At 35.9% G+C, this 23,739-nt stretch overlaps 1 protein-coding gene across 1 annotated transcript in view; it reads left to right on the forward strand.

Moving 5' to 3' along the window:
- The window catches only part of LOC143913654 (uncharacterized), a 48,365-nt gene that overhangs the window by 17,821 nt on the left and 6,805 nt on the right, over window positions 1-23,739 (forward strand). Inside the window, exons 2-18 of the mRNA XM_077433557.1 lie at window positions 15,582-15,689; window positions 17,225-17,327; window positions 17,405-17,598; window positions 17,682-17,837; window positions 18,661-18,862; window positions 18,942-19,066; window positions 19,145-19,291; window positions 20,166-20,295; window positions 20,381-20,580; window positions 20,657-20,810; window positions 20,885-21,118; window positions 21,355-21,453; window positions 22,831-22,959; window positions 23,030-23,228; window positions 23,304-23,397; window positions 23,470-23,578; window positions 23,651-23,731. Of these exons, the coding sequence (XP_077289683.1) occupies window positions 15,582-15,689; window positions 17,225-17,327; window positions 17,405-17,598; window positions 17,682-17,837; window positions 18,661-18,862; window positions 18,942-19,066; window positions 19,145-19,291; window positions 20,166-20,295; window positions 20,381-20,580; window positions 20,657-20,810; window positions 20,885-21,118; window positions 21,355-21,453; window positions 22,831-22,959; window positions 23,030-23,228; window positions 23,304-23,397; window positions 23,470-23,578; window positions 23,651-23,731 (2,464 nt within the window). The remainder of the gene's footprint in view (window positions 1-15,581; window positions 15,690-17,224; window positions 17,328-17,404; window positions 17,599-17,681; window positions 17,838-18,660; window positions 18,863-18,941; window positions 19,067-19,144; window positions 19,292-20,165; window positions 20,296-20,380; window positions 20,581-20,656; window positions 20,811-20,884; window positions 21,119-21,354; window positions 21,454-22,830; window positions 22,960-23,029; window positions 23,229-23,303; window positions 23,398-23,469; window positions 23,579-23,650; window positions 23,732-23,739) is intronic.

Here is a 23,739-nt window from a genome sequence, read left to right on the forward strand (position 1 = left end):
CGTAAGGACGTAGTAGTACATATATTCATCTGTGTGCTTACCCTTTAAATCATTACAATAATACATGATGGTATATGTTCATCTACTATCATATTTAAAATCAAATCCTAAAAATAAGTGTCATTAATAGTTACTGTTCATCAAGAGAAATTGCGGTACTGCAGCACCTCATCCAAATTGGTTTTTGTATGAAGAAACTATGGATAGGTACACGCAGTTCCCCCAAAAACATATTCCACCACTGGTTTTAAATATATACAGAGTTTTATTATAGAAAGAGATCAGCAACTTGTTGAATTCATTTGTTGGTGCTGCCAATTTTTTAGTTACATCAGCTCGTGTATACATATGTATAGTTGGTCCGCTGTGAGAAGACAATTAGGAAAACTCACATGTTGTTCCTTACGCCGCCTCTCGACTGATAGAACATGGTACGTGCGAAATGCTAATGGTTAAGATGGGGTGTAAGAGACAGCATATGCGTTTTACCCAAGTGTCTTCCTACAGCGGATGGACTATAGTAAAATAGTAAAGTAAAGAAGATTGAGGCTTAATGATAATTTGGGGACGAAAGGAATGAAATGTCGGTGTGCTTTAAGGCCCAAATACATTGAATCGAACGGCAAGGGGTACGCTCTTGGTCTCATGTGGTAAAACATAATGTTTCACACCGAGGAGCTTTTTCCCCGACAATTTTCTCATACATTTATTCAAATATGGGAATCAACCTTATCGATCAATTAAAAACCTATGTCAATACAAGGATTTTAGGCCTGGGTGCCATTATAGATCACGCGTGCTAGTGTTTTTTTTACACGTGCAAAACTATCTAAAGAAATGTATGTGCCGCATGCCTCTTTGATGACTGTCGGAAAGGAAGTAAAGTGGAACATGGTCGGATCGGTATCAACTTAACCCTGCCTCACCGAAGTGGGGTATGCAAGTGCCCCAATTTTTGCGTTTTTCGTAATAACTATGTGGTTTTCAAAGCTGTACACCCTATATTTCTTGAATTCCTAGAATTAACGATAAGAAATTTATTTATTTTATTTTAATAGATTTTGTATGATTTAGAAAAAGGGTACATCGTAAAAAAATACATTTATACATTTCTACGTTTCAAAGTATGTACATATGATTTATAGGCGGTAGCGATAATTCATGTTTTTGACTGTTCGCTTGCAGATTCTTGTTGATCGATGAATCAATGCGAGAAAACGAGACGGCTATATTTTCGTAAGCTATTGCTTTCGTCGCTTTGGGTGCATGACTTCAGTCGCTCGTGGTCCTTAAGGGCGCTACAGACAATCTGGAATATCGGAGCGGAATGTCTTGCGGCGACCGATGTTGACGTAGACCGTAGCGTGTGTAGGAACATTCACCGTCAGGTCGAAGCGCATTCAGTACGCCGCACGGCGAACCAAATTCTGTTCGTTCGCCGCACGGTTTACCAAGACATACCGCTTCGATATTCCAGAGCGTCTGTAGCGCCCTTTACCTATGGGCGAACACATGTCGATGCTTGTCGTTATTTTTTAATACAAAGATAGTCAAAAACATGCTATACAACTAAAACTTTTTATGTTGATGTATAAAATTATTAATAAGATATATTGAACCCATTTGCATTGAGAAAAGCTGTATTATGATTACAAAATACTGGGGTCTTACGCGACCCCTGTGTGGGGCACTCGTTGGATCTCGACGCTCCGTCCTTCAAAGGTTAAAGGGATGGCGACCCAAACTCGACACGCCATAGAACCCCTACAACAACATTGATAATCTGTTGTGTCGAACGTCACCTCACCGGAAGCTACCGAAACAGTATCAGATAAATAAAACAGCCCAAATCTATTTTAATCAGACCATATGGATAATCTCCAGAAATTTATTGTATGCTTTCCACTTCCTAGTAACTAGTGAATAAACGCTATTTTTTGTTGTTGCTCATTGGTGACAATTAGCAATTGAATACACAATTACATAGATTCGAATTTTCACATCCTAATGGTCAATTCAACGTATGCATGTATGATTCACCATTTTACTCGACTTGGCACACACGAGACAAATAACAGCATGTAGCGATGAATGTTGACACGATGGCTCATCTTTGAAACGTAACGAACCCACGATTAAAAATAAAAATCGTATTGGAATATCAAGCACTTCATTATGTTTATCGTTGACCTTTTAGCGTTTTATCGCTCATTATGCAAAACGAACTCGTCTGGTCGGATCAGCATTTAATATTTTCTAATACATGTGTATACATATGTACATACCTACATACAAATTTAAGATTTTTCGGATGTGCACGTGGCTGCCAAATTTGTATTCATTTTTGGGCAATTAAAACCCAAGGTAATATTCGTATATATGTATGTATTCAAGTCCCCCCTAGAATAGACGATCGTTAGTAGGAGCAATGTGCTTCAATAGTACATAAATGGCGAATAATTAATTGAATATTCTGTGAACGGTTGAGGGAAATTTGACGTGCTTACGTCACCCGGAAGATGAGCGGCATTCGTAATGATTAGTGACATTGCTGTGTCATTTTTTTTCCTTTTTGATCTTGAGACATTGAAATTATTCGCCCTTATTGGTAATTCGATCCGTATCAATTCAACGAGATACTGTTGGCGCGATGTTGTAATTTAAACCACCTGTATCGTTTTACATAGATATTACATATGGCTAATATTCAATATAGATTTTTTTTTGATTTTCAATTAAAAATATAAACCGATTTTGTAACGTTGTTCAAATGAGGAAAAATTCATGGAGATTTTTGGGAATCCTGTGGAGCTTATCTATAGGCTACTCAACCACTTAACCGATTACGATGGAACTTTCAGGATTTGTTGTATGCATGTCCGGGAAGATTGCTGTGAAAGAAAACGGGCAAAAACCTCAATAGTAATATTCTTAATTACGATTTTACCGACTAAAGTTTAAAACGCCGTTGTGTAGTCAAGGAAATGTGTTTGTTGGTAACCACGATACCAATTGGTTTGAAGAGACTTTAGTATAGCTCCAACCATCACTTGAAATGGGAACGGGAATTGCATGCCTTATTCTGGCATTGCAACGCATGCCGGGTTCAGCTAGTATAATATAAACGTTCTGGAGGAGTGTAAGGGCGAATACACACTGAATGGTATGGGACGTCACGTCCTTGGCTTCCCGCTGTGACCACCGTAAATAGTGGGTGCTCCCCAAACCGAATTCGGGTGTAGTTGTACGTGCAGAATGCACATGTTTTGGAGGTCGCACGTGTATGCATATCTATATGCAACCGACAAGTTTCTCCTACATTTATTCAAATATGGGATCCACCATTATCGATCACTATCCTTGAGAATAAATCACCCCCTGCAGTGTTTTCGGTAATTTATTCTTGTATTGACATATGTTTGACAGTGATCGACAATAGTGATTCCCATATTTGACGAAATGTAGAAGAAACTTTTCGAAATAATCAGGTCGTACGAAATAATAATGACCTGAAGAAACTCCGTTCCCACCTGGAAACCACGAGCACGTTCATGTCGTACGATGTTTGCGCCTTTGTGGGTATATAAAATTTGCACAAATGCACACTCGCAAAATGTGAATCTATCTTACTCCATGGGTGCAGGAAGCAGACATGACCCATCATTCCGTATGCTGTGATAAAGTATTGTTCCATTATCTAAGGTTAAACTACAATGATTACCTAATTCACTGCAATGATATCATTCAAAGATTAATTTACTTGTGAATTTAAAAATTAATATTTTCGACTTAGGATCACTAAATTTAATATACTATTTCAAACTATTCCAACTTAGAATCTTAGTAGACTTCGGAAGGGCTCGGAGTCCTGGACTGAAGGGCTTCCATACAAAAACGTCCGGGCATGTCTTGTCAGTATGCTATGTGATATCACTGTTTTCAGTATATGTATGAATGTATGTATGTACATACATAAGTAATAGAACCACAAAATTTGGTATTCCATCCCACAGTTCAACTTATACCGAAGCCGGTTTTTGATAGAAGTTGGAATTCGGGATCAAGATACATTCATATGAACTTTCACCCAACCGAGCAACGCCGGGTAATTCCTCTAGTTTATTATACATATGTCAACTAAAAATATTTTGCTGTATACTACATATTTGGGTTTCGGCATTTGATTTATAAAAAAACGACTAACTTTTTTTGTCCAATAACGATCCCTTCAAATGAGGGTGGATGCAATTACAGTGGCAGTCATTTAAAACGCATCACCATTCTTTTGTCTGCACTAACCACTGTTATCAGAGAAGAACTCGTATCGAGTACATAAAAAGATGACCGTTACTGTAATTTAACCAAATAATAAACTGTTGATTGTTCAGTGTTAACTACATAGAATAAGCCAATCAAATACATATTTTCACTGTTATGTTAAGAGATTATATATACATATATACAAAAAAATCAGTGCAGCCAATAGACAAATTTGAACATGACTCAACCTATTGTAAAAGGCAAACGAAAGATGAAAGAGAAATGAGAGCACGAAACGGTAGTCCCAATAGATTACAATAAATCATTCTTTGACGCTTTATGATCCTTTCCACGAGTCCTACGCAATCTTCGGACCGTTTTAGCGTCTGCTCAGAACACCTACCACATATCTTACGCCAAAAACACTACACCCAAACAAAGAGCACGAAGAAAATAAACCGAATTTCGGTCATGAAAACAGTTGTGCAAACTTGTACAGTACCTACGACAAATGCCCTTGACCGAAATCCTCATCTGTCAATACTGACCCATCGTTGTCGCAGTCAGGAAGACAACTATCTGCTACCTGCGTCAATCCTGGAACAGGTGACTGCTGTTTTCGGGTGTGTTTATTTGCATTGTTTGCCCCCTCTCCCCTTCCAGCTTATGGCCTTGTCTGTCCATTCATGTATGACAATTGATGCGGTGAACCGATAGCGCTTCCGCAACTGTGGCACGCCGTGTACGTTTTTTGTTTGTTGTCGTGTATGTTTTATCAGTCCATCTGGACACATCCATTAGTCGCCATCGTTACTTTTGTTCGATTTATGATCGGACGTCACGATATATTTCGAAGTTTCGTCGTTCCACATACTTGTTTATCTTGCGACGACCCAGCTCTGCATCTGGCTCATTGACGGGGCGTTATCTCGTCTCGTCATAGTTATATTTGCATAATATTTTTAATGGATTCGTTTTCGATGTATAGCCGGCGTAAATAAACAAGGCGGCGAAATTCTATTTTGGACTCGAGTCTAAAGTTAGATGGGAAGTCAGCAATTGAAAAGTTTACAAACATAGAATCAATCTTGAACTTTTCCGTTCGTGTGTTTTTTTATCTAGATTTTTCGCTTCTGAAGGAACTGTCTGAAAATGAACGATATATCATGGTTCTGTCGTGCGGTATATATTTTATTTATTTATTTATACGGTCAAAAAATGGCCATTTTACAAAAAAAAGCAAAAACTACAATAAAATACAAATAAAGTAAATAATAATTAGAGGTAGGACCGGAAGCGTGATTTTTCCAGGAAACGGGGCGTTTTGGGTCTATTTTCCAGGAAATAGAGCAAACTACAAAGCTTGAGTGCAAAAAAAAGGTTCATCATAAAAATGAACAATGCACGGCGAACAATAAACAGAGAACAGCGCAAACTTTGTCCGCTCTTTAATAATAATCAATAAAAAATAAAGATAATATACACATACATATACACACACTCACATATACACACACTTACATATACACAAATCAACCTATTTGAATATCATCTATCGACTGAATACGTAATATAATATACTAGTGTTGTGCCCGCTGATATTTCAACGGATGGTTTTGGAAAGGAGATCATGATTAAAGAGCGGACCCAGAGCGCGCTGTTCATTGTTCACATGTTGTAAATGCATTGTTTTAGGTTTGCCGAACCTTTTTTACAAAACATTACAATAGTGGAACAATAGACGGCGCGCTTCCGGTCCTACCACTAATCATGATACATGAACCACGCACGAGGCTATTGTCGCTAACGGCTTCAGCATGCATAGCCCTTGCGGTCAATTCGCATCGCCCCCCCCTCATTTTATCCCGTCCGCGTACAAATGAGTATGTTTCGTCAGGGGTCATCAACGTGTTTCAGGATGTATCAGACTCACCCTTTCTGATAATACCTATTTACATATATATGTAAGTTAAACCTAGCTAGAGATACATTGTGATGTCTTATTATGCCTAATATAACTAATGATGATGATGATGGTGATAAATTCAACATTTTTTATATCTGCGTGTGGGAACATTTTGAAAAATGTATTAAGGGATTGCAGTCGGTAAAAGGCTAATAATCCGTGAGTTTCAAATTACGTATTTCACTTTTATCCCATGAAATTCATTATAGTTACAGACAAATATTTCAATTTGAACTTGTCCACTATTACATACATATGTATATCTAAGTGAATCACTAGTCAATCTACCTGCCATGGCTGCCGTTCTAGCTATAGTATTATCATCGGAATTTCATGCTTTTTATTAGTTTCACTAAACGTGGACTCGCTAATTTCTGATAGATCCTCTTTGCACAACTACGCAAATTTTTTTTCAAACTGTTCATGCTTTATACTGTAAGCTTCGGCGCGATAGTGCTATTTTCCAAGAAAGGGAGTTTGCCTATTGTTAACCTACACAGCTAGAGAGCAAAAAAAGGTTAACAATATAAATTGACAATAGTGAACCCATTTTGCGCGCTGAGCGCCGATCTCTGCTTTTATGTAGTTACTACTACAAATCTGTTTGACACGTCAACTATTGGAGAGTAAAGACGCAGACACACAGTATAAGCGGTACGTGTGTGTTTTATTTAGATAGTTTTGCACATGTTAAAGAGCACGCTTGATGTATGCCAGGCCAAAACTCACCCATTGACAGTGACCCATATTTAAATAAATGTAGGAGAAACTCGTCGAAATAATAAGATCGTACGAATTAACAATTGCATTATACACAGTTGGAGCATTATACACACCTAGGCATGCCGTGCCGTACAATTCTGTATATATGCGACCTAAAGTTTTTGTTTATACATATATATTTGTAAACATGGTCACAGTATTGAAGATAATGCATGTAGTTTTGCATTATAGATCCAACCCACACGACTAAAATCAAACTTGAAAAATAGTAGGCAGCAGTAGATATTTACATATATTATTCCTGTTACTTCCAGAACTATTTATGTACGTATGTATGTTCAACTGGTTGCATCTTATGGTGCTTACGGACTAAACCAACGACGATTTTGGGCCAACTTTTTAACCAGCAGTAGCGTACAAAATATCGAAATAAAAATTAAATTTTAAAATTGAAATTAAATATCAAAATCAAGCTAAAGAGCGAGATTGAGCTAAAATTAGATCATCGTTGATGTTTTGAATTACAACAATGTTTTGAATTACGACGATACCGCATTTAAAACCAGAGAAATATTATAATTTCTCTGCGTACGAGCGAAAAATAATATTGTTAAAGTCGACACGAGATGTTACTGTATTTCCACTTGGATGATCGATAAAAAAAAACAATTCATAAAAAAACGCGGTGTCGGATGTCGGTGATTTGTCAAAGGGTTTTTTTTCTTTCGTCGAAATAAAATTAATAATCACACATTATCCGATAAATTTTACCTCTGAAATGATTTAATTACTTGATTTATTTCGACGAGAGTAACAATTGAAGAATAAAAAAATCCGTTTGATGTGACCGACAACACCCCGGGTTAGCAAAAATCGTTGGATCACCCATACTAATACATGATATATTCTTAGTAACTGCGCATTACGGGGAAGTAAAAATAATAATTCTTTGATTTTTTTTCGATCTTAGTGCGTATCTTCGTAAGTCAAAACATCTTCGACAAACAAAAGTCGAGGATTACCTGTATGTGATTGTTGATGATCTAATTTTAGGTCAATCTCGAAAATTTATTTAAATTGTGCATGTTCTGTTTTAACTTTCAATATTTAATTTTAATTTTAATATAATGATTATAATTTTATTTTGATACTTGAATTTAATTTTAATATAATAATAATAGTTTTAATTTTGATATTTAATTTCAATTTTTAAATTTAATTTTTATTTCGATATTTTGTACGCTACTGGTTTTTAAAGTTGGCCTGTGGGCCGTTCGTTGGCTTGGTGCGTACGCACCATTAGACCGAACTACATACATATGTATATACAATTACTTATAGCTTATTGCTTTGTATTGAAAAGTGTAACGAGCCAACTTTGCGCTTAGAAAAACACAAATTGAATTTCATATAAAAAGTATTAAACGCTATCACGTTTTATATGCGCCAAATTGGATTATAGAACCATAAACGCGATCCAGATCAGAAGAGCCGCTGTCCTGTTCGCGAGCCAAGACTCGACCTACCTGTTCTCTGGTTCAACAGGTTTTATGCGACAGATCAAACGCCGCCGATGTTACACATATTCTCTACACAAAATATACATACGTATCTAATTCATTCTACTTTCATCTATATCATGATCCGTCGACGTGTCGTTGCATACGTTTGTTTGAGAAGCACTTTGTTTATGATTCGACGAGCACATGTACCGGCAAAAGGTGGGGCGTTGTTCCGGCGGATTATGTCACCGCCCGGGTATATCGCGGCACTTGTTATTTGCCAATTGTCTACTTTTTACCACCGTCATCATCATCATCATCATCATCTTCGTCGTCAGACTTTGCCTACATGACACTGCCACGTACATCGATTAAAGCAACCGGGGCAACCTGACGCATGCTCCAATTTTACATCCAAGATAACAGTAAAATAAACAGATATGTAGGTATATAGTTCTGCAAAAAAGAACCATCCCATAGCAAATTTTATATTTTACTATTACTGAATTGAAAATTATGAAAATAAATTTGGATATCAAATTTCGTGGTTCTGAATTGAAAATAAATAAGCAAACAAGGATTAATTTTTTTTTATATCATCATTTATAGCTATTCACCATCCACTGCTGGATGAAGGCTTTTCTAACACGTTTCCACTCGTCTCTGTTTTGCGCAACTCTCATCCATCTCACCCCACACTACCTAATTTCGTCTAACCATCTTTCGGCGGTCTTCCTTTTACCCTTTTGCATTCTATCGGCTACCATACTAGCACTTCTTTTGTCCAACTTTGGTCCATTCTTCTAGCCACATGACCCGCCCATTGTCATTTCAATCTCTTCACTATATCCACTAACCTTGTCATACTTCTCACCCATGTATTCCGTTTCCTATCTTTCCTCGTTATGCCAAGCATACAGCGTTCCATACTGTTTTGCATAGGACTTTGTGTCGCATCTTGGCGATTGATGTCTTTAAATACAAATTTAATTGTTATGGTATAAATATTAATCATGTGGGTTGATTCCGTTTTGCATTCAATTTCAATGATTGTTTTTGAGCACATATGCTAATACAGACATATGTACATATATGCAGATTAGTCGATATGATGTTTGCATATGTTATATGCTACTGATAAAATCGTATTGTATCAATTGTTCTATTGCACTAATTTGACCAAGTTTATGAAATGTTTCGGTTAAATATACATATAACACGAATTATTTATATGTATTTTAGAAAAAAATATCTAATATCTAACTACGCAAGTTTGCCTAGTAAAAAGTTTGTCTTCTTTCATAGCATTATTTTTTTGTGTCTTTCTTTAAAATCTCTTGAATCTGGTACGACGTCACTCGCCTCCGGTTATGAATCGCTGTTCTAGAAAATTTCACATCGGAATGGGTCGATATGTTAGATATGCATCATCTTCCTCTCTGGCGTCGATATATATTTGGCTTCTCGGCTGGTTTGGAAGAAACGCAACACGCTGCGTTCCCAAGATGACATCACGTCTCAAAACATGGAATTAGATCTGCTCCGTGTAGATTTACAAGAATCGTCGTTCCGAAACGTTGACCACGGTGGACATGGTCTTCGGCCACGAATGTCATTATTGCCCATCTCGCTCAGGTGGTGGTTAGTCGTGGCTCAGCTATGGGTCTCCTATAGAGTGCCAATTCTCTACTCCCATGGATTGCTTTATAAGCCGGGTCAGTTTTTTTGACTATTGCACATTCATGGCACACTATCAATATAGTTTTAATTGATTATTAAATGCACTTCATAATATATCTACTAATATACATTCACTTATCTGATACAACCCACTCACTCTTCGATAATATTAGGTTGTTTTATTTGCAAATCGGTTTCAAATTTTGTTGATATTTTAAATTGTTTATCTATGTATTTGACACATGTTACAAAATATTGATAAGGTGTTTTATGCAAAGCACCGATTCAAATAAGGCTTCTAGAGCAGGTGCTCTTAAAATATGGTCCATGGATCTTTTGACAGTTTGTGCATCAATTTTGGGATGCCGGTAAATTTTTATTTGGATTTTTTTTAATATTACTCATTTAGTTTCTTTTTGCAGAACTACATTTGTTCATAATAGTGGCGTGCCGTGAAAATCCCTCTGTTTTTGTCGCACAATCTTACTTACTAAGTGACGTCATAATGAGTCCCCTTGTATCCTGCTCGCGCAAACGTAAGTAAGACTGTGCGACAAAAACGAAGAGATTTTCACGACACGCCACTAGTATCAAAATATAAATATTTTATTAAAGCCACCAAAAGTCAGTAGTATTTGATTAAATCTGTTTTAATTGGCATTGTATGGCAGTTTCTCAAGCAAGACGTGGACATTTTAAACAAAATAGTACAGTATTTTCACATAAACACAGAACGCGCTTACTTTTAAAAAAATGTCCTCGGCCAATTTTTAAATTCTAAAATAGACATTGTGTATTGTTTTGTGTCAAAACATTTTCCCATTACAACAAAAAAGTGAAAGAAAATTGTAAACGAAAAATATTCAATGGCACGTTTTTAATGTACATATAAAATAATTTCAATTGTATTGTTTTTTTATTCCAAATTTTTAGAATAAGGTCGTGTTAAATTTCTTTAATATGGAAATTTTATAAAAAAAACCCTGTTATATATGTACATATGTATATGTAAGTCAATTATTGAGTTTGACCATTGTATCTACAAAACTACAAATCAAACGTTTTTCTTCATATAATTCACTCCTCATATACTACATATGTAAATAGGTTTTTGAGCTCTTTTTCCTATTATGCCGTACATTTACATTAAAATAATATAAAACTATCATTACCAGTGGTAAGCCTAAACAGGATAGAGTTCTTTGAAATGTGGTGTTCCCGGAGGATTTTAAAGATTTCATGGAAGAAGCATGTAAGGAACGAAGCGGTCCTCCAGCTTCTTCATAAAAAAGAGAGAGCTTCTAGACATGATAAAGCGCCGTAAGATGGAATATTTTGGCCACGTTATTCGCGGCCCAAATATCATCTTCTACAAACAATCATAGAAGAGAAAATATAAGGCAAATGGTGGCTTGGGAGAAAGAAGCTCTCTTGGCTCCAGAACATCAGGTCATGGATGGGACTCCATGGAATTCGCAAGGGCCATAAACGATGTCTGCCCATGGAGGTTGGCCTACGTCCGAATACGGATTCGGCATTAAAAAAAGTAATTACGAACAAAAAATAAAATTGTTAAATAAATGATCAGTAGCTATTAAAATAGATATAAGCCGACAGCATGGCTCGTTGGTTGCGTTGAGAGGTCGATTCCGTGAGCTGACCGCGATTGAAAAGAATTTATTCTGTGTATAATCTTTCATGCTGCTTTTTAATCAGACTTAGATATTTGTGACTTTTCAAGTCGATCGTTTCCTATCAGAGTTTTCGAATGTATCTGATTTTATTGTTGAAGCGGTTTCTCCATCAAATTGGCAAAAACCATCTTACTCACTAGTCACCACTATTTGAATATGATTTCAAAAAATTACTATCTATAACGTATATGTCTCGCTAATTTTCTTATATATAGTATTTGTATTATGCTTATATGTATGTCTGATCTCAGTGACGCGTTAGAGTATTCTGTAATTGCACTGTGGCTAATATGTAAATAAATAAATGAGATGTATTGTGAACATGGTTAAGTAATAATAAAAAGCATTTAAAAAAAATACTATGTATGGCATCAATAGCGCTAATGATTCTCTACATACAAAACACTGCAGTGATTCATATTTTTCCTTCCTTTTTTATGCTCTCATTTAAAATTTGTTTTATTGAAAGTGTTACGCTTGCTCACGCACATTCCCCGAATAAAATCCTCCACAATAAACAGTTGCAGTTTGAATTCCTCGCGTGTTGTTTGTAATAAGGAAACCCCTCAAGAGGGGAGGCCAATTGGACGTGTAACATCTGTCTTATATTTGTCTGACGGTGAACCGTTTTTTAAATGTATATAAGGAGGCACATATTATAATCGTGTCGAGATTTTGGCTCAAATTCAAGTTTTTGTACGACGACTAATCGTATTGCAAAATATCAAAATTGCACTATACATACATACTGTATATAAATATATATTATAGAAAATAGATCCTTTGTTGTTTTTTTTTTCTTCTTTTTTTTCTTTCAACTCATTGAACTTTTCTTCTGATCATAGATAGGTAGTGTGTCAAAATCAATACGGACCAAATCTAAAATTAATTCGATGTTGTCACTGTTCGAACCGATTTATAAATATTTTAGGACGACCTTAAGTTCCGATGTCTGTTTCTGTCTCCTGTTTGATTGAAATGTTGACTGGATTCGACAATAAATTGCTAATTGCGGATATGTACTGATTTCTTTATTCGTCAACTCGCCGTTTTTGATTGTTCATCAACCCCATTTTGCACTTGTCGTTTCAATTTACACGTTTGCCCTATCCGGTCCGGCGAACAGACTGCGCAATTTCACTTTCAGCGCATTGTTGCGTTTTGTTGCACACGCTATTGCATCAATATGTATGTGTGTGATTACAGACTTTCTTTATTATAGAATATGTTAAAAAAAAACGAATTAAAAAAGTCATTCAACCTACTCTAGAGCGGGCGATTTTTCGATTATTTTAGTAACTGTAAAGTTTTCAGTCTATATTTATGTAGAATGTGTTTTATTTCTGTTGCTAGCACACAATGAAGCATGTGCGATCAGTGGCGTACGTTAAATATTAAATCGTTAAGTTTTATGAGTGCTTTTATGATATATTGAAGGAAAACACATATGAAATTGCGGGCTTTGAAAATTACTCACATGGATTAGTTTCTTGAGGTAAAACTGAGTTGCGACTAATTCATTATGTGTTTTTAATTGCTCTAAAAATGTTTTGTACACTTTAATTTCGACTGTTCCCTATAAAAATTCGTTTAATCGTCGTAAATTTATTTAATGCGTTTTATTTTTTTATGAAAATAGTAAGGTATAAGATTCAAAACACGCCATCCGTTCAAAATTTGGATGTCTATGCAATTTTAATGTCTATTAGGCACCTTACTGACGAGGCCTTTTTAAATTGACAATAATAGTGATTGTGTAAGTGGGAGAGGAATCCGGGGCCCTATGACAAAGTAAAAAAATGGTCTTTTAAATATATTCTTAATATGTGAAAAATCTATCAAAACTATTGGAAAAATACCCATATGTTGGTTGTTATTTTTTAAAATAATTGAATAAGAATGGTAATGATATAACAGGTACCATTTCTAACACAGGGCTCATCGAGTAGTCCAGGCCCTGGAATTTTATCCCGGCTCTTCCCCCCCCCCCCCTCGTTGACCCTGGGTTTGACGTATCAAGGTTATGTATATTATCCAGCACTGCGCGGAAGCGGCCTGACGCAGCAGTGCATGGAAAAGCTTCTATTCATACTATACAGCAACGCACGTTCAGACTTGTTTTGGCCGAATGCAATATATACACATTACAGAGTGTAACGACATGGCGCAGTATTGCTTGTATGGTTGAGTCAATATTGTCACAATATGACGTTTCCGAAAATATTCATATGCGCATGCGCAATTATTACAAATTATACACAGGCAGATTTTTGTGACAACAGGATTAGATCTAATACCAATTTTCAGGAACCGTTTCAGCAATGATCAGATAAAATTGGCAAACTCTGATAAGAAACGATCGATTTGGAGTCACAAAACCCCTAAATCTAACCAGCAGTGGCGAGGACTCGAACCTTTGACCTCAGTGGTGCCAAATATATACGTTACCACTAAGCCAAACTGCTGGCTTATATGAATAGATGATGTCGGTTACTGTTGTTATGTCTACGTTACTAACATTTACTAACTAATTGACGTTGCGGGGCATTCTTTTAATTTGCCGGGCCGATAAATGGTACCCATTTAAAATACACATCACCTTTATTTTAAGTAAATTGATTTTAAAAAGTTTAAAAAGTCGAATGATGAATAATATATTATTCAAATGCATGTAGACTGCATATATTGCCATACTAATTTGATCATCTTGAATGTTCAGGAGCGCTCTGCTGCGCATGCGCATCCAAATTCTCAACACGATTTGCATTTCCTCCTCCACTCAAAAATCTTTCGACCGAATCGAGCAGCGCCCAGCCTCTTTCAGCAAACTTTTTCTATGACGAATTTTAAACAAACTAAAAAAATCTTAATTGTACGCCCCATTACATTCCTATACATTGGCAATGTTATCTCAAGGCTGTGTAATAATCGGATATGCATAACGCGACTTGTTTTACCTGCACGTAAACACCACACCCCCTTATCGCGCTCTGTAAACAAACACCGTTGTTTTGAATCTGAATATCGTGTTGTTAACCCTCAACAGTCTGCATTGGAGACATTGCGAGGATGTGGATCATTGTAAATTTTCCATGTTCTCGTCAATATCGCCACCACGTGTGACGTCACTGTCGCAAATAGAACCCAACCAAGCCAGCTGCTCATCGCTATTCAACGAATTCTCAAACACTTGTATATAGAACAGTTTTGCCAGTCGGACATACCTACATACATACATATTTTCAAGATCTATTTGAATGCCCGCGTTCACACGTGTGTGATCAATTAGATGCTCGTTTCATATGAATTTGGGATGCATTTTTGACGCGTCCGCTCAATTCATAATTATGTGATTTATGTCGAATCAGAACTTCCTACACATATGTGCACCTCTGGTATATACAACGTACAGCCATATAATAGCATAATGAATCATCATCAGTGCGTATATCCTAAGTGACAACTGAATAATTATATGTATTACGATTTCATGCATTGTGTGTTTCTGGGAATTGTTTAGGCTCGTATGAATTTTATGATTAATAAATCTCTTCTTATTAAATGGTTGAATTTCATGTCTGTCTAATAAAATTCAAGAACAATATGTTTCAATTAAAGATGCATTATCCTTTTCATCCTGAAACGATCGTAAATTTTCATATCCAATCTGGTCATCTCCTGTCCCTAACTGTAATATATTAAATCCTTTAAGCGAGTGTACATATGTTAAAATGTTTTTGTTTTCTTTCTTTGTAGATGGAACCAACCACTGCATTTCTACGTGCAGCGAGAGCTGGTCAATTGCAAGCTGTCAGAGACTTGTTAGACACCGGTGCTGTCAAAGATATCAACACATGCAATTCTGTTAGTATTTTTATTTATTGTTAATGCTCAATTGTACTCACTTTTGCTTAATTGGCATTCGTAATTTATCATATATTACTAATTGAATTATCACAAAGCAAGGTATTTACTTGATAAGCACGCACATTTCTTTAACCAGCAACATTATCGTATAATGCTAACAACTGAGGGTTCATGGGTTCGAGCCCTGATCCGTTGTTGCTGGCCAGACCTTGGATATATGTATGTGACTTCAGGTCAATTGTTTCCTATCAGAGCTAGCCAATTTATCTGATTTATTTGATGAAACGGTTCCTATCGAATTGGCCACCTCATTTTTCACCATTATTTGAATTTAATTTCAAATTTTAAATAGTATTATAAACTTATATGTATGTATATAGTACATATGTATAAAGTTGGTCATAGGTGTCGCCCTGGAGCAATCCCGTAATGGCACCTTGGTAAAAACAAATAAAATTATGCTTAATTTTTATACACACATAATATGTTTGTTGTGGAATCAAATTTTTTTTCCAGGAAATATTGACTTTCCTTGCACCTAGGTCAAGTCCTAACATATATTGTACAAATAAGTAAAAGTTTGATTTTTACAAGATTTTTTTTTATTAGCTTCACTCTGTTAGTCCAATGACATTTCTGCCCGTCAAAAGTTTGTGATCTCATTTTGAACCACCTCCACTCTTCAAATTGCTTTGATATTTTACCGACATACAGGGGTTAGCTAACATATGAGTAAGTTAATGTCTCCGACATAAAGCTAGAGGAATTGAATCATTAACTAACTCATTAAAAATTACATCAGAATCTTGTGTCAGATCGTAGCGATGACAGCTAGCTATCTAAACGCGGCTTTCTACCCCTCCCCCCTTCACAACTCAATTAAACAGTGGTAAAAGTTACTTTTTCCGCTTTCATTTATTCTAGATAAATTATTAAAGTTTTTTCAGAATAATTATGTAAATAAATTTTACTTAATGAGTGGTCTGGAAGAAAATTTACATACAAATGTATGTAATAGTTTGATTTTGGGTTCTTTGGAATTATTGAGATTGTGTTTTTTTCTACAAGCAATAATTAATTTCATTAGTAAGACTGAACAAGTAGGCTACATCAGACTCAATAGATGCTTAGTAGACGAAGGTGAAGCATCTCTTAGGTCTGGTTTTACCCCACAATTCAAATTTTCTGTACGTCTAAACTATACTACTAAAGTTACATGTATGTACAATTATAATATATTGTGTCGCAATATGAAATAAAACACGGTCAGATTGTTTAGATCATGTAAAAGATATTCATTATGGGATATGATCTAATTATTACTATTACGGAAGAAATGGATGTTTGGAAAGATGCTCCAAAACTCATGAATGATGCAATCATAGTTACTAAACAGTAATCGTCACGCAGCGGTAAAGCCACTCTGTTCTAGATGATATATGCTGCATTTGTTTTTACCCCATGTCTGATTTGACACCTTATATACGTATGTATATCAATCATTGTAATATAATGTACAATTTATCTTACAGAATGGACTAAATGCTCTGCATTTAGCTGCCAAAGATGGTCATGTAGAAGTGGTGCAAGAATTGCTTACCAGGGGAGCATTACCTGATGCTCCTACCAAGAAAGGTATTATTTACATTTCAAAATACGTTATTTGAGCAAATTGATTTGTGTTTACTCATTGATGATATGTTGTATTTTAGGCAATACTGCTTTGCATATAGCAGCTTTGGCCGGACAGGAAGCGGCTGCCAAAGCCCTTCTGACAGCGGGAGCTGCTCCAGATGCTCAGTCGGCAGCCGGCTTCACACCTCTGTACATGGCCGCTCAGGAAGGTCACGCTTCTTGCGTACGTCTGCTGCTTGGATGTGGTGCAAGTCAAACGCTAGCTACTGAGGTATTCATGAATGAATTCATATACATACATTATGTTAAACTTTACTTCAGAAGCATTTTAGTCTCCATGTCGTATTTTTGTAGGACGGGTTTACTCCGTTGGCTGTAGCTATGCAACAAGGTCACGATAGAGTTGTCGCAGAGTTGTTAGAATCCGATACACGTGGAAAAGTTCGATTGCCGGCACTTCACATAGCGGCTAAAAAGGATGACGTCAAAGCAGCTACTCTTCTATTAGAGGTGAAAATTTTATTTTGAATAGTTGCGTGTCTAATTTTATCAAAAGTTATAAGTGAAAATTTCAGACAGATTCAATATGTGCAATGTTCAATGATTAAATCTTAATTATTTATTTGCAATACATGTACACATCTACTGAAATTCAAATTAAATTCTGGTTGAAATATTTGCTTATAATCCTTAATTGAGATTACAGTATATATTTTTTATATTGTGGGATTTAGTTTTCTAGTCTAGAAGAATGTATGAATGATTAAGTTGGCATGCACGAGTTGAAGAATGGTTAAGTTGTCATCTTGTACCATGAAACGCTGTGAACGAATTAGTTTGTTGTGGCGCTGTGATTAATAAACAATGTTGTAAACCGCCCAACGAGTCTCATTTTGCTGTGACGGCTATGTCTCCTGACTACCAGATCCTACAGTAGTTATCGTCGCCTGTAATAATAGAAACAATTCCAAGTCATCATTCTATATATATTTTTAATAATAAATAAAATCTTAACAAACACGGCGACACCCAAACACATGTGCATAAAAAATTATCTGATCAATGTCGAGATAATGTTTACACGAGTTGACTCTGAAACTATACACAGATGACTATCTCAAATACTTCATCATTGCATCTCAAGATAAGTAAACACTGACTCATTTTTGATGAGTTTCCTTTTGGGTATTCACGTCTTCAAATGAATTTCACAATAATTTCAGTGTTTTTATGGAAATTTGAACAGCTCGATATAGTTAGAAAGATAGACTTATCTGTGATACCGATTATTTAAAATATTTTTAACGTTGCTTATTATTTTTGCGTGTTGTAGAACGATCACAATCCAGACGCCTGTAGTAAATCTGGCTTTACTCCACTACACATTGCCGCACATTACGGTAACACGGCAGTGGCTACTGTTCTGCGGCAACGCGGTGCCGATGTAAACCACGCTGCAAAACACAGCATCACACCTTTGCATGTCGCCAGCAAGTGGGGACAAGCGCCGATGGTTGATATGCTTATAGAACAAGGTTTTATAAATAAACTTTCGCATTTTGTTTACCCTTCACACAACCAAACATCCTTATAATGTTTATTTTCATTCAACAGGTGCTAATATCAGTGCCGTTACGCGGGACGGACTCACTCCGCTGCATTGTGCTGCTCGATCCGGTCACACGGCTGTCGTTTCGAGATTATTACAACAAGGAGCTCCGATTGCTAGCAAAACTAAGGTTTTTATTTCATTTGATTAATGTTGTTTTTTATATTGTTGTTCAATTCGGCTTTATATTTGGATATTTTGATTTCAGAATGGTTTAACACCGCTACACATGTCCGTACAAGGAGAGCATGTAGAGGTTGCGCGTGCCTTGTTGACTGCTGGTGCACCTATCGATGATGTTACAGTTGACTATTTAACAGCTTTACATGTTGCTGCTCATTGTGGACATGTCAAGGTTAAGATCTATCATTTTAACATATTAAAAAAATTGCAATATTGGCTTCAATCCTTTAAACATTGAGAAAATCGTATGAATGATGATGTTTCAAATTTTATTCATTTGTCAAATGTTGTCGAGTCCTGATGATGAATTTTTTTTTAAATGGTTATTTTTAAGCTACTACATATGTAACTATTTAAATGGATTAATATCGAAATATTTAAAATGACTTATTTATGATTATTTTTCTATGACTATGACTTATAAATGATTATTAATTTTATATTATGATTTATCAAAAACGGAATATTTTTTTAATTCTTATAAAACTTGCGAAAGTTTGGTTTATACAATGAAAGGTCATTAATCACCATTTAAGGAAAAATATTGTCACAGTGACGAAATTAACATTATATATATATGCATATTGAATATTATTAAGGACATCTTGACATTAAATAAAAGTCACTTTTTAGACAAATTTTCTTGTAATCGATTGTAAATATGTTACTTTTAACATAATATTTAAGGCGCAAACACACTGAATTGTACGGTATGGACATGAACTTGATTTCCAGTTGGGAAAGGCGTTTCTTCCTATCATTGTTAATTCGTACGATCTTATTATTTCTCCTACGTTTCTTCAAATATGGGAATCACCGCTATCTATCACTGTCAAACCTAAACACTTCAACTGGGTGAGCTTTGGAAAGATCGCGGTGGCACAGACCAAGCATGCCAGCGTTCTTTTTGCATGTACAAAACTACCTTAAAGAAAAACACTTGCCGCGTACGATTCTCTGTGTCTGCACCTTTTAATGCATCATATAAAATATATATATCTCGATGATGAATTTTTGAATAAATTTTGATAATGTATCTATTGCAGGTGGCCAAGTTACTTTTGGATAGAAATGCAGACGCTAACGCTCGTGCTCTGAACGGATTCACTCCACTTCACATAGCTTGCAAGAAAAACAGATTACGAGTGGTCGAACTATTATTGAAATATGGTGCTAGTAAGTACACATCTAAAACGTAAACACTTCAATATTTTTACAACTCTAAGCACCACTTATAATGTCTCATTTTATTTTTCATCAGATATTTCTGCTACGACTGAATCGGGCCTGACTCCGTTACACGTGGCTGCTTTCATGGGGTGCTTAAACGTCGCAATTCATTTGGTACAGCAGGGAGCCCCAGCCGATCGGGCTACAGCGCGAGGAGAGACACCTCTTCACTTGGCTGCACGAGCACAACAAACTGATCTCATACGTGTATTGCTAAGAAACGGAGCACAGGTTAATAATAATATTAAATGAACATTATTTGATTTATTTTAATATTTTATTTAATTTTATGTGATTGTATCAATAGGTAGATGCACGTGCTCGCGAAGAACAAACGGCTCTTCATGTTGCAGCTCGACTCGGGCATGCTGATATTGCTTCTTTGTTGTTACAACATGGTGCTGCTGTTGAGGCTAGGACCAAAGATGCGTATACGCCGTTGCATATTGCAGCTAAAGAAGGTATATTTTTTGTTTTTTTATTGTGCTATTTCTAGTGTGTTTTAGAATTTAATGGATTTTATTGATTGCTTTAGGAAAAGAAGAAGTCGCAGCTATCCTTTTAGAACAAGGAGCTAGTGTTTCGTCACAGACTCGTAAAGGATTCACTCCTTTGCATCTCGCTGGAAAATATGGACGTGTCGGTACAGCTCGGTTGCTGGTTAAACAAGGTGCTGAAGTTGATGCATGCGGTAAAAACAACATCACTCCGTTGCATATGGCGACGTATTACGGACATCCAGATATTGCACTTTTGCTTCTCGATAAAGGTATTGCATATATATCACAAAGTTTTCAGTTCATTTCCTTTTTTTTTTTTTTGTGAAAATTATTATAACTTTTTTTGTCCCTTAGAGATAACCTTTTTTCATTTTTAATAATTGTGAAATACTGTTGATTTTGCATGATAATGTTATTTGTGTATTTTGATAATATCATTCCTTTTAACTGTTGAAAGTTCACTACTAATATTAGACACTTGTAACAAAATTGGTGTTGTGTTCAGGCGCCTCGCCCCATTCCTTGGCCAAGAATGGGCATTCAGCACTCCATGTTGCCTGCAGACATAACCATCCAGATATCGCCTTTGCTCTACTCGAACATGGTAATTTGGTTAACCTGTCATAATTTCATTACATTAACCCTTTCCCCGCATATGACTGCTATAGACGTCATGCTTAAAATGTCAGTAGTGCGAATGGCGTGACTCACTGTGTAAACAAAATACTTCAAGTGTTAATTGACATATTTGGTCACTTAAATAAATATTATAATTTATATTTATGGTCGAAAACTCTATTTACAAAATTCTTTAAAAAATTATCGTGAAAGTTGCCGCGGGCAAAGGGTTTAAATATAACACTTCGTAGTTTTAATATTCATCACCATATGATCAATTTCATTAGGTAAGTTGGGTTCAGTTTATCAAATATTTAAATGCATCACCCTTGACGCGTTTATCTGTCATGACTGCTATTTGAATAATGGGATTGTCATTTCAATTCATTAGTTCTTTCTTTGATTTTTTGTCTTCATAAACTTCAAATTCATGTAGATTTCTTCTATTATTTATTACTGGGAATGCCAATTTAATGTAATTCTCAATTTCAGAGTATTCAAAAGTTGACAAAATTATATTAGCTCACTATGGACCGCCCGAATTTTCCGAATACTATGAGAGTCTGCGTATTTTTCGCAAAGTATCGGTAGAAATAATAGATTTTGTAAATTAAACATCACTCTTAAACCTTTCTATTAATCAAATTGAAAATTGAAATACAGATTGTTTACAGTTGTCTTCGACTTTATAAATTATCAGATCAGTATAACTCAAACTGTAGTGATTGCTGTATTACATTTCAATATATTTTCATGTAATAAACGATACATATCTTAAAGATCATTGTGTTATTCATTTGATTGAAAGATTAAGCCGCGCGAGAAAAAACTGATTTGAAATCTTTAATATATATCGATATATCGATAAATTCCTTGAAAAAAAAAAGTCAGGCTTTTAATTTATTTATCGATATTTTGGATAAAGAAATGCTGGTATGATATCAATGAATGACAGTTAAAACTAATTCTTTTAAATAATACTTTTTTTGTATGAAATTTGGAAGATTTAAATACAAAAGCTGTGTTGGCTTTTGATTGAAATTTTATTAAAAACATAACGAATGTGTTTACGGTCCATAGTGAGTTAATGTTTATACATATGTATGTACATATATACTTCGACAATAAAAAAAATATTTTTGAATTTTTAATAACTACATTCATATGTAGCCAATCATGGTCGCTATTACTTTTGATTTTTTATATGACTGGGAAAATATAGTGTTTACAACGAGCATTTGTAATTTTTCGAGATATAACGATGGATCTAAACTTCAATGAAATCTTGCTAATCTGAAATTCAGCTATGCATTAAATCGTATAATATGTTTTTAATATAAAACGCATTTTAAAATGTGACCAGGTGCCGATTCCTGCATAAAATCTCGCGCCGGATTCACGGCTCTGCACATGGCAGCTCAAGAGGGACACGGAGATTGCGTAGAAATGCTACTCGATCGCCAGGCCAACGTCAACGATCAAGCCAATAACGGCAAGCGAAATAACAAACAAACACATTAAAACCACATACCAAATATTTCATTGGCTATTTCCAATTTCAGGCCTGACACCATTGCACTTAGCCGCACAGGAAGGTCGCGCTGGTGCAGCTGCAGCTTTATTGAGCGCGGGCGCCGATATTAATGCACAAACACATGACGGTTACACTCCATTGCACGTTGCTAGTCATTTCGGTCAACACGCGGTCGTTCGTCTACTCCTCGATCACAGTGCCGACGTTCACTCTGTCACTAATATTGGGTATTAGAATCGTTTAAATTTGAATATTGAATTTGCTGCATTGAATTGCAAGTCATTATACGTTTTGTCTTTTAGATACACGCCGCTGCATCAAGCTGCCCAACAAGGTCACACTTTGGTCATTCATATGCTGTTGAAGAGCAAGGCAGATCCCAACGCCCTCACGACAGTACGTTGTCAATCAATCACTTTCAATTTAAATTAATGTAATGGTACTTATTTTTGAACTCGCACTTTGTAGACTGGTCAGACGGCTTGCGGTGTGGCCGACAGACTCGGATATATCGGTGTGGTTGAGGCTTTGCGACCCGTGACTGAGCATACTGTGAGTCAGGCTGCCGGAGATACTGGTTAGTTAATCGTGGTTTTGATTCGTGCGGTTTTTTTTCCATGGCTTTTCTTTAATCGTTCTTTTATTCCAGGCGGAGCAACGGAAGGTCGTTACAGAGTAGCTGCGCCTGAACTAATGCAGGATACTTTCATGAGCGACTCTGAGGATGAAGGTAATAAG

Source organism: Arctopsyche grandis, chromosome 6 (genome assembly GCF_051622035.1).
Source record: "Arctopsyche grandis isolate Sample6627 chromosome 6, ASM5162203v2, whole genome shotgun sequence".
In the NCBI taxonomy this organism is placed as follows: domain Eukaryota; kingdom Metazoa; phylum Arthropoda; class Insecta; order Trichoptera; family Hydropsychidae; genus Arctopsyche; species Arctopsyche grandis.